General features: G+C 51.6%; 1 protein-coding gene across 1 annotated transcript; it reads right to left on the bottom strand.

Moving 5' to 3' along the window:
- Positions 1-506: 506 nt before the first annotated feature.
- On the bottom strand, positions 507-10,990 carry SCNN1G (sodium channel epithelial 1 subunit gamma). Its single transcript, XM_061349094.1, has 13 exons — positions 10,882-10,990; positions 10,399-10,720; positions 9,337-9,631; positions 8,729-8,922; positions 7,753-7,856; positions 7,133-7,296; positions 4,167-4,265; positions 2,873-2,990; positions 2,403-2,481; positions 2,267-2,324; positions 1,861-1,922; positions 1,587-1,662; positions 507-1,174 (listed from the first exon to the last, which is right to left on the bottom strand). The coding sequence occupies exons 1-13, from the start codon at positions 10,910-10,912 to the stop codon at positions 785-787; spliced, it is 1,992 nt and encodes a 663-aa protein (XP_061205078.1). The 5' UTR covers positions 10,913-10,990; the 3' UTR covers positions 507-784.
- Between the last annotated feature and the right edge of the window lie 177 nt (positions 10,991-11,167).

Here is an 11,167-nt window from a genome sequence, read left to right as displayed (position 1 = left end):
TTTTGAGCCTGCTGGGGAATCACATGTGGCTGAGGCTGCCCGAAGAGCTCCTCTGAGACTGTGATTTCCAGCTTGGGTGATGTGGAACCAAACAGGGTATGCAGTTCGTTGCTGTGATCCAAATTAGATTTCATGCTCTTTCAGATGATCCTTTTGGGCTGACTTAGGCTCTCCTGCTCAAGCTGTGTAATGACTTGCTCTACAAGGACATCTATGGCTTTCTTAACTTTTCATCTCGGAATAAATTGCTCCTCAGGCCACCTCATCAAAATTCAACTTGAGAGCTTTCCTTTTATCCTTTCTGTGCTCTTACCAAACTGTCATGCCCCTTCCTGCAAATGTCACGCTGCATTCCTCAAAGCCCTGGGTTTTTCCCACAAGTCAAGCAACACAGCACAGAGCAATTAGTTATCACTCAATATGGCACCAGTTTTCTGAAGCTGTGGAGCTATTCCTGCCCATACAAGGGGGTGTGTTCAGTTGGTTGCTAATGATGATAATGCCTCTGTCTGGCGAGACAGCTCTGTGCCACATCCTGCTCCAGCCATCTCCTGCAATGATTAACTTGAGAACTGAATGTTGTTGAAGTTCCTAATGTCCCCGAGCCCTTGGCTTTTGTGTCTGAGCTTTGCTCAGAGAAGCTTTGACTGCAAGTTCAATCCCTGAATAAGGGTCTGACCCGAAAGGCCTTCAGTGCTTATTTGGGTATGTGCCTTTCCCCCTGGACACACGGGTCCAGCACCCACCTCTTCTTCTGGCACCTGGGTGGGTGGATAAGTAAGGGTCAGTGCTGGCCAAGCTCCAGTGTGTCGGGCAGCTGCTCCGTGAAGGCAGTCTCTAGCCGCAAAGTGCTGTAGTTGGGGGGGGGAGTCCTGGGCAGGGGGCTCTCGTGGGGCAGCGGCAGGCGCAGGGCGGTGTTGAAGGTGGGCAGGTCCTCGTCCATGCAGACGGGGTTGTCGTGGCCCTGCCTCTCCAGCTCTCCGGCCTGCGGAGGCTTCCCTGGCCGCTCCCGTTGCCGGTTGCTCCACCACTTCTTTGCCTTTTGCCACTGGCGCCGCATCACGATGGAAAGCGAGTCGATGAAGAAGACCTCGATGATCTCAATGACACACACCACCGAGCAGCTCATCCAAAGGCCCAGCTGGCCTCCGAAGTTGGAAAGAAGAATGACGAGCTGGAAGAGAAGAGAGCACAAGGTTATGGGTTCCTGTGGGCACCAGTTCCATGTCCATGGCACTATTATGGTGTGTGGTGAGTTTGTGCTGAGCTGGGGCACCCAGAGCTTGCTGAGCACTACTGAACGTGGAGAGCCCTTCCTCTGCTGCCTGGTTATCCTCTCCTGCTCTGCTCTGGCAGGAGCTCAGTGCTACACGTACCATGGGGAGCCCACCCCAGTGCAGGGCTTGGGACTGGACAGTTGGAAAAGCAGCCCCATATAAAAGTGCTGCGAAGGGTAGGACTTGGCACATCATCCAGGCAGTTTCCTGTCCCTGCTGGATGGGACAACTCCCCTGGCCAGATGAAAGCTTCCAGCCTGCCTGAGGGAGGAAGAGCCATATCTCCTTGTGGGTGAGGAGGGAACTCACCGTGTTGGCAGGATTCTCCGAAATGAATCTCTCATTCAGGTCTTTGTAAAACACCATGAGGTTCGCAAGGTCTGTCCTGAGAGAAGCAAGAGGCAGGTTGAGGGTTTAGTAAAACAATAACATGAAACATACTGAAAAACTATGCAAATAACCAGTTGGACCAGTAGGGCTGGGCCGCTCTAAGGGAGCTTTTTTCCCAATTGCCATCATTAGGGCTGCTGAGATTGTATCTGAGCTTGAGGTGCAAGCTAGAAACACATACAGGGAAACTTACTTGTTCAGCTTCTTGTTGATTTTTTGCCCTTTGTCCCAAGAGAGAACTCGAAGCATCCAGTCCTGGGAAAAAGACAGAAAAAACTGTTATAGCTGTGTGTGCTTGTGTAGAAACCCCCTGGTAAGGAAGCTCATGCTCAGCACCTCCTCAGACCAGTGTGGGTGCCAGGACTGAATGTGTGTGATGGGTCCCTGAGGGGATCTGCCAACCCACAAGCCAAACCTCGGTTTAATGGTGAACCCCTGAAGGGAAGCCCTGACCTGGTCACTATAGCCTGAGCCTCTGGGAGGAGCAGCACTGGAGGGCTAACAAACACCCCAGGGGCCCCCAGCTTCCGCTGCAGCTCTGGGTTTGTAAAAGCCTTGCTGTGCCACGTGCTGTCACCACACTGTGATTAGGAACTCACCTCTGACACGGTGGATGGCCACTGGGCGATGCTGGTGGTAAGCGCCCACTCCTTGAAGCTGGGGAGAGAGGGAGGCTGTCAGCTGGGAGCTCGGCTCTCACCAGGCATTTGAGCTCTGGTCATGGGCAGGACTCACCTGCAGGCATCTTTGCAGATTTGCTGGCAGCCCAGTTGCTCCTTCACGAACTTCTCGTGCAGCTTGTAGTAGCAGTACACTGCAAGAAGGGAGCAGGACATGTGGATGAGAAGCCAGAAAGAAAAGCTACCTGTGCTGGAGTGGAGCTTCTGGGGTGGAGGTGTCCTTTGTGGCCATCACCTCTATGGTGAGAATAAAAAGAGTTACCCTGTAAATATTGCAAAATACCCTGAGAAGTAGTTGTCACTTGCTACAGGCATGAACAATGGCCTCACCAGGTCAAGTGTGGTGTGCACAAATGACAAGCAATTAGGACAACTGTCAGGAACAAGTCAATCTAAACAAGAGCACCAGTCTCAGGCTCTGGTACAGGGTCTGAAGTGGGCTGAGGAGGTGCTGGGTGCAGGTAGGGCTGGGCTGTGGTGCTATGGCCGGCAGCTGAGGCATGTGTGGTGTGTTTGAATACTTACTCCAGTTGGGGTTCTTCTTGTAGTTGCAGTACTCTGCCCCAGCGGGTAAGGGCTGAGCGTACTGGGCACAGCCACATGAGTCCACCATCGCCTTCTGAAAGCAGGAGTGCAGGCAAATCTGGTGGAGATAAACCAAGGGCTGCTGTGCCTCTGCAGTGCCAAGGCCCAGGCTGTGTCCACCTAAAACCATCCGCTGTTTATACCAGTAAGGTGGGAGCTCCACTTCCCTGCGCCTTAAAGCTCTGTTGCTAACGAATATAAATAGAGGCAGAAAGTGCTGTGGAGGGTGTAGGCTCTAGTGCAAGAAATGAGTACGCTCCTCTCTGAGGGGGGCTCTGAGAGTGCCCCCACTTGCCCTACAGCCATCAAGAGCTTCAGTTGCTGCAGTTGCTCTTTGCACAGCCAAGGAGGTTTTCTGTCTGCTGTGGCATGTGGTCCATGAATCAACAACTAGGTGTGGGAAGTGACTCACTGGTGAAAACGTTCACAGCTTTGACCAAATTGTGCTGGTGCCTATTTGGAGACCTGGAGTTTTAAGGATTATTGGGCAGCAGTCAGTGTTTTGAGCTAAAACTCTTAACGGGTTGGAACAAGCAGGAACTAAGCTTCTCTTTTTGAAATCCCAGTCAAGCCTTTTGGTCCCGGTCCCAGCCCTCCTGAGCACTGAGTTTCAGCGAAGTACTGTTATTAAAACCTGAGATAATGTCTGTGATGCTAACTGGCAATACATCACAGCAGCTTTCAGGTATAATACCCCATAAACCAAAACCCATTCTAGGCACAGGCTTTGCAGCCGGCAGCAGCTGATATAATTACAGTTCTTCAAGTGGAGAGTGCTACAACAACTGACACCCTCCAGGAGGACCCAATTACAGAAACCATGCAAAATTAGTGGAAACTTACTCTGCAAACAAACATCCTGCTATCTGGATACTGATTAGATGGTATCTGTTACTCTGGAGAGTCCTAAAGGTCACAATTTCTGGCTTCAAGGGTTACTAAGCTGCAACATTTACTTGGCCAATATTTTCCAGTCTCACATTGCTTGAAAATTGCCTAATGAGCTCATGTTCTTTCTTTATCTAGCAGGGTGCCTAAGGGAACTTCAAACATCAACCACTTAGGAATAAAACTTGGATTCTAAAAAGTGCTGTGGTATTTTACATCAGTGGTTAAGGGCAGTGACCCCACGCCTGCACTGCTCGCAGCCTCAGATCCTGAACTCCAGAATATCAGAAGGCTTTTTAGGAAGGTAGTTTTCAAGCAATTGACAGAACAAATGCAACAGATTTACCTGGAGTGAGTAGCTCTTGTTGTAGAGGTTTTCTACTGGAATATCAGCCCCGGTCTCCGTGCAGTCACTGTAGGGTTTGCTCAGCTTGCGAGACCGAGTCTGAGAACCAGGAAAGAACAAACCTTGGTTATGGAGTTCAACGCAACCGCAGGATTTAGTGGCTGTTCATCACAATTCTGAAACCAAGTGCTGGGGCAGGTCTGAGCAGCACCTTTAGCTTTTGCCATCTCAAATGATTTGTCAATCACTTGCCAGAATAAGGGGTTGTTTTGTTTGTGATTTCCATTTCCCAAACCACAGTTCTGGCTGAGTTATCTGCTGCCTTCACTGAAAACCTCTGCAGGAATGCTGAGGTGCCATAATCACAGCATCGAGGATCTTTCAAAGCAGAGTTATTCATATGTATGTTTTCTGTCATTGCTAAGTCCTAGAGGCACAGTTTATCCTGATGTGTTTGTGTTTTGAGGGAAGGGGGCTGTTGGTTGGGTTTTGTTTTCTTTCCCCTGAAAACCCACCTTCCCAGGCTGCTGTTGCCCTGGCTGCTCCTGTTCCATGGCTAAAAGAGCACTTTAGGCTCTGCGAGTGCTCAACAGCACCTCTCCAAAACGTCTCTAAACCAAATGTTTGCACCACCTTCAGGACTTTTTCCAGGTACTGCTTTGACCCTTCCTCTCTGATAAATGCCAACACCTCTTCCTGTTCTGCAATCTCTGCCCAGACAGAGAGCTCTGAAATGCCAAGTGCCTGTGAGGTCTGATGAAACCAGGCTGGGAGCCCTCAAACTCACAAGAGCTGATTTAGGCTGCACTATTGCTTCCTGCAGCCTGCCTCACCTCAGCTTGGAACCCTTCTTATCTTCCTGCAGTAATTATTCACTTCATAACAAAGAAAGTGGCCTGAAACCACGAGAAATGACACCCATTTAAGGATCCATTCACCTATCTTTCCCTACAGAGTTTAAAATTAGGGGCTGAACCTAAAAAGGATCAGTTCAGTAGGAACCTGAGAAAAGCCTGCTTACCTTCAGGCACTGACTATGCATCTGCAGGTTACCGAGGTCAAACCTGATGGCTAATTACCACTTCTGTCTGCAGCAATAGGTGCAGCTCTAAAGGAGCTGACATGCATGATACAAGTCAGATCCTTCGGAAAGGTGCTCAAATCTCTTTGAAGGGGACACAGAAGCAAGTGGTTTCAGTATTAGGGATGGATTACTTCTGAAAACTGAATGAAACCAGCTTTTAATATGCTTTTAAGTTCCACAGATAACCTAGTGTCAGCAACCTTCCTCAGTCTGCTGTAGCATCTTCCACCAGATGACAGATCCTTTGTATAGAACTTTTCTGTTGTATCGTGTACTCCTATAAGAGCTAACTTATTCATTCAGTTACTGAAATAATTCCCAAACTAAATATTTAACTGAAGTACTGAAACTCCTACCAAGCAATGCCTTGTTTGCATTCCAAACATCTTGGAGTATTTTTGGAGGAGGTGAGGGGGGGTAAGTCCCAGTACACAGCAGAAATACAGGAGCAATAACTGGACACTGACATTTGCATCTGGGAAACGTGGATTGCCATGTTCAAGCCTGTAGTGAGCAGCACTGTGTGTGGCACTTCGCTGTGTCCTCCTTTGTGTACCCGGAATGTGGGTACAAGGAGTGATCCAGCACCTTAGTGGGGCAGCCCTGTCCTGACAATCATGACTCCCTCTTGGATGGCTCTGGAGTAATCACAGCTATTTGTTTTGAGTCCAGAAGCTGTGCCCAGCTTCCCTCTTGGCTGTTATGTTAGGATGCAATTGCATCACTTCCTCATGCCAAATCTTTTAAACACAGCCACTGAGATACGTTCAGTTTTGGTTTTTATTCTATATGCAACAGTCCAAATGGACCGTGCCAGGAAAATGTTGCATTAAATACTGAGGCTCTGCCTGCAGTGACCGTCTCCTGTACAGTGTAAGAGTGACAAAGGAAACAGTCTTGTGAGACTCTGCCTCCTTTACACCATCCTGGCTCCAGTACCTCCTAGTCACTTTATTTCCCACGTAGCATTTACCTGGCTGGTCAGACCAAGGGATTGCTGCCCGGTTTTCCAGACAGCGGGAAGATAGTGAACTATTTGCAAACTTAAAAAACATCAGCCCTGTTCTCAATGTCTTTTCTTATGCAGGCACCAGCTCAACCTGGCACACCCAGCCGGGACAGATAAGGGCTGGCTGATGGACCCGACCCACCATCAAGGAAGAGAAGGCAGAACTAAACTGCTCACTTAACGGCCATCCAGATGAAAGGGGAAGGTCTGGCTGGCGAGATGGCTCTGATTTCACTTCTCTGCCATGCAAAGCAGCCCCTTGGGTCAAATGCCCTGTCTGCACTACACTAACAGGGGAAATTTGGAGCTGCAGCTCCCCCTGCCCTCACTGGAATGTTTCACTAAGCTGGCAAAGGCAGAGTCACTGCCCACGAGGCACTTTTACAGCTGGGATAGCAAGAAGCCCACAGAATAGCTACAGGGGTTGTACTGCAGACCTGACCCCAAGGCAGGTTCCCCACAGCTCCAACTCTTTCCCTTCCTCCCCAAAGCCTGCGTGGGATGCGAACTCGGCTGCTGATTACCAAAGCGCAACGAGGCACTTAACACATTTCTGTGGTTGTGGATTTTGCTGTGAAAACAAAACAAAAAAAATCCCCTGGAAAGGCAAGGGGTAGAGGAGGAGGAGAACAAACAAAATCCCCGTGGCTGGTTGGCTTAGCGAGACCTGGTTTTCCAACAGCCTCTGCGCAAAGGGAAAACTTTGTTCTGAAAAGTGCTATCACAGGATTTTCCTCGGGCCACTTGAGCTGCTCAAGTGTGAGGTGTTAGAGCCTTCCAGCTGCTGGCCATGTTCAAACATCTTCAGTTGGTTCGTATCTACACCTGTCTGAAGGCAAAGGGGCAAAAGGACATGGGACTGCTGTCACTCACAAAGTGCATCCCGATGGAGGTGGCCGCTGCGGTCTCAATTTCTGTGCCGATGTCTTCAATGAAGGGATATTCATTCTGGTCATGGACGATGATCTTGGCTCCTGTGGATGTCACCAGGAAGGGGTTGTAGTCTGCTTCATCTATATACAGAACAACCTGCAGTCCTGAAGAACAGAGGCAAGGCAGGAGCAGTTACACCAGAAGCCAGAGCCACTTTTCTGAGCAGGGAGAGCAACACAGTTTGTTTTATGTTATCTGGCCTTAAGTAGAACTGTAACAGCCAAGCAGAGCTCTTACAATGCTAGACTGAGACCCTTGCAGCAAGCACCGTCCCTCTGTGGCCCCAAGGCCAGTGAGCAAGCTGTGTCTCTGTAGAAGGTAGCTGAAACTTACTTTAAAAAGTTATATAAGCGGGAAGCCGTAATTCCCGATGGAAAACATTAGTGATGCAATGGTATTATCTTTGTATTCTCTGGCAATGGTTTGCACTAGTTCAAACAAGCATTTCCCCAATCTGCTTGCACATCTAGAGCCAACACATCAATCACTCTCCAGTGGGATCCAGTTCACTGAACCACTGTTATCTAACAGCAGTTCTCAGCCTCCGGTCGGTCTCTTACCGTACTCGCTGCCGCCCGTGGAGGTGCTCAGCACCGTTCCGTTTTCTCCGCTGTTGAAGGTGTAGCAATTCCCATGCAGGGGGTGATGGAAGCGAGTGAAGTGCCTGCAAGAAATCAAGTGCTGTCACACTGCCCTCGGCAGTTTTCACTGTCTGCGGGAGCAAATCAGCAGAGCTGGGCTCTTTGCTTTGGCAGAGATGTGGCAGGACAGGATGTTTCCCTTTTTTTGTTGGTGGTGATTTATTCTGCTGAAAAGCGTGAGTCCTTTTCCTAGTACCTTGAAAGTACATGGCAATATGATATGGCTTAATAGCACCAGGAACTGAAACGTTCAGGAGGTTGCTGTGTGGGAGTGGGGGCTGAGAGGGTGGGGAAGTGCATTTACAGCACTAGGAGGAGGGTGGTGGTGGAAGGGACACAGTCCTCTGTCATTCAGCAGCCAAGGGTCTAAAGGATCTTGGCTTTCAGAAGAGCTGCTGCACAGGGGAGCTGATTCAAACACATTCATGTCTGTCCTCTGAGCATCCCATCCCACTCAAGCAAATGTCTTCATTCCAAGAAAAGACATTTTGCCTTTGTGCAAGTACAGACACATGCAGAACGCCCTCAGCAGTGAGTGGTACAGGGCAGCTTGCTCCTGGCAGTGGGGAAACCACTGAAGCCAGGTACAAGTGCAGTCTGAGCCCCGTAACTGTACAGGGAAACTGATCCTGCCAGCACACACAACTGCACTGCCACCAACATAAACAGGGAGATTTGATTCTGCCAAACCCCACAGGTTTACATGAAATGTGGACACCAGAACACGAGGGTAAATGAAATTAAAGAGAATAATTAAAGCTGATGAAGACGCAAATGTTGGCTTTCATTTGGAAACGGCTCCTGCTGGGATTCATCGAACACCAAATATTCAATTCCTACACACTATGTACTTGGAAAAAAGCCGTTAAGCTGGAGGGATGTTCTGTGCACTGACCTTTTGTCACAAGATAGGCCATCAAAGAAACATGTCAGTAGAAGGTCATCAGCAGAATAACTCAATTTTTCTTTAGTCTCCAGGGGAATTTGTGCCATGATGTTCATGTAATGCAGCTTGTACCATTCCTGGATGGCATTAACACCAGAACTGAATGTATACAGTGCACACTCACTGCTGTTGTTTGCATCACACTGATAATTACAAAGGGGAAAAAGCGTTTCAGGTGAAATGAAATCAAGTGTTCCACAAGGTACGGGTGACCCCCAGCAATGCACACACAGAGTCAGAGTGGCACCAAGGGGACAAAGGGGCAGCAAAGACCTTTCATTCAGGGCTAAGTGATAGGATCAAATGTTTCAGGCCCAAAGGAAAGGTCACGGGAAGCACTAAGTCTATTTGGGCAGACTTCAGGAAGGTATTTCTCTTCCAGGGAGCTGGAGCTGAATCTGCAGGCAGCCACGGAGGCCTGAGTAGAACAGCAGGTGGAGGGTTATTCACTATAAAGCCACCTAAGGAAGCAATAGAACTGGCCGAGGGACACCAACCCAAAGCACCCCTTTGCTGCCCCACAGGGAACTGGCTGGCCGAGGAAGAGAGGCACTCACCAGCTGAAAGCCGATGATATCGTTTGAATCCCCGGAGTTCACGATGGATGAATCCTTGTGAAAGACGCTGCCCTCTATTTTCCTCTTCTGGCCACTGTGAAAGTCAGTCGCCGTCTTAGAGAAGTCCTCAAACTTCAGCAGAGGGATCTGCTGGAAGAAGTCGCTCCCTGAGCTGTTCCACTCATCCACCGACCGGCGCACCTTGGACTTGCCCTCCGAAAAGCCGTAGAAAGTCTCCAAAGCCTTTTTTGTCTCTTTGTCCAGCTCAAATAAATAGTCTTTCATGGCACTGTACCTGCATTGGAGACAACATGGTAAGAAGTGACATCCTATCTCACCTCACCCACTGCACTATACATCCTATCCCTTGGGACAAGACTCTGTGCCACAGACTCACATTGATCTCTCACCACCCCATCGATCCACACCAGAGCAGGCACAGCTCTGGGAAGGACCACAAAAAACAAAGCAGAGACTAAGCTACAGTGAGAGCCCTCAGACTCCCAAGCTCCCTGGAGGTTGTGTCAGCAAGCCTGAGGAGGCAAAGCATGTGGCAACAAGGTTCTGCCTTTGTGCCAAGAGGAACCCGGGGAGCTGGGTCACCCACAGGGCCAGGCAGGGCAGCTGGGAGCAGAAAATAATTGATGTAAATACAGCAGAAGAAAAAGTATTGCTGATGGATAATGTCAAAGCATCCTATGAGGTAAGGAAGAGGCAACATAAGAGTGACAGACATTCCTTTTCCAGTATTCAGGAGATGCCGTTGCTTGTAATCCTGAAACCTGGGTCCTGGAAAGATGGGGATTTGAAGAGAACCACGGAGCCGAGCAGAAACTGTCTGGAGCTGAGACTAAATCGACCGAGTCCAGTTGAGCAGGCAGGGTGTGAGTGTAACCACGCGTGCGGAAAGCGCATCGGCACAGAGGTGGATGTGGTACTCAAAGTGCCATAGAGGGGAACCCGGGCAGGCGCGACTGCGGAGCGCGGCCCAGAGGAGGTTTGGCCATGGGCTGAGAGGATGCCCAGCGGCGGGGCTCACCCTCCCCGGCACCCCGAGCTTACTTGTAGGGGTTGATGTTGCAGATGGTGACGGCGGGGAAGGGCAGCTTCTGGAACTGGACGGTGACGGACACCGAGGCGCTGTAGTAGTTCATGAGGAGCTCCGCGCACTGCCAGACGATGAGCCCGACGGCGCTGAGGGTGAGCAGGATCCAGAGGAAGCGGCGCAGGCGGCCGCGGGACACCACGATGCGGCGGCAGCCGTGCGTGTTGGTGTTGAGGCAGTACCACCGCATCAGCTCGCTCAGCGTCGGCGCCTGCGGGCCCCGCACCGGCAGCGTCCGCTTGATCCGCGCCGTGATCTTCTTCCCGGGGGCCATGGGAGCTGCGGGACACGGACCGCGCCGCTGAGCGCGCCGGGGGCAACGGGACCCCCGGCCCCGCCAGCACCGACCCAGCGCTGACAGCTCCGCTCCCCTCCCGGCCCGGCCCCGCCGTGAGCCGGCCCCGCGCCCCCCAAGGCAGCCCCCGCCCGCCCCGCCTCACCTCGGCCGCCCTCGGGGCCCGGCGGGGCCATGCTGCGCTCCCGGCCCCGGCGCCACTGCCGATGGGACGGCGGCGGCCCGCCGCGGCACCTACCCCGCCGCGGCCCCGCCCCGGCCCGGCCCGGCCCGGCCCGTCCAGGCCTGCCCCGCCCCGCCACAGCCACCGCCGCCCCGCTCCGCGGCCGCGCAGCGCCGCCACACGGCGGGGTTGGGGGGCGCGGCGGGGCCGGGCGGGCAGCGCGGGGCAGGGCCCTGCAGCGAGCGGCAGCGGCCGGCGGGACCCCGCG

The sequence above is a fragment of the Neopsephotus bourkii genome, unplaced genomic scaffold (genome assembly GCF_033783945.1).
Source record: "Neopsephotus bourkii isolate Nb327-2 ecotype Australia unplaced genomic scaffold, CSIRO-AGI_Nbou_v1 NB_384, whole genome shotgun sequence".
NCBI classification, from domain to species: domain Eukaryota; kingdom Metazoa; phylum Chordata; class Aves; order Psittaciformes; family Psittacidae; genus Neopsephotus; species Neopsephotus bourkii.
This window is presented reverse-complemented; position numbering and strand designations above follow the sequence as displayed.

What these genes read in the sequence shown, in the direction of transcription:
- SCNN1G (XM_061349094.1), bottom strand. Translation starts at nt 10,912, where the DNA reads ATGGCCCCGCCGGGCCCCGAGGGCGGCCGAG. An exon ending in ATATCATCGGCTTTCAGCTG is followed by an intron (nt 8,923 to 9,336) that starts GTGAGTGCCTCT and finishes TGTAATTATCAG; the next exon opens with TGTGATGCAAACAACAGCAG. An exon ending in ATCAACAAGAAGCTGAACAA is followed by an intron (nt 1,663 to 1,860) that starts GTAAGTTTCCCT and finishes TGCTTCTCTCAG; the next exon opens with GACAGACCTTGCGAACCTCA.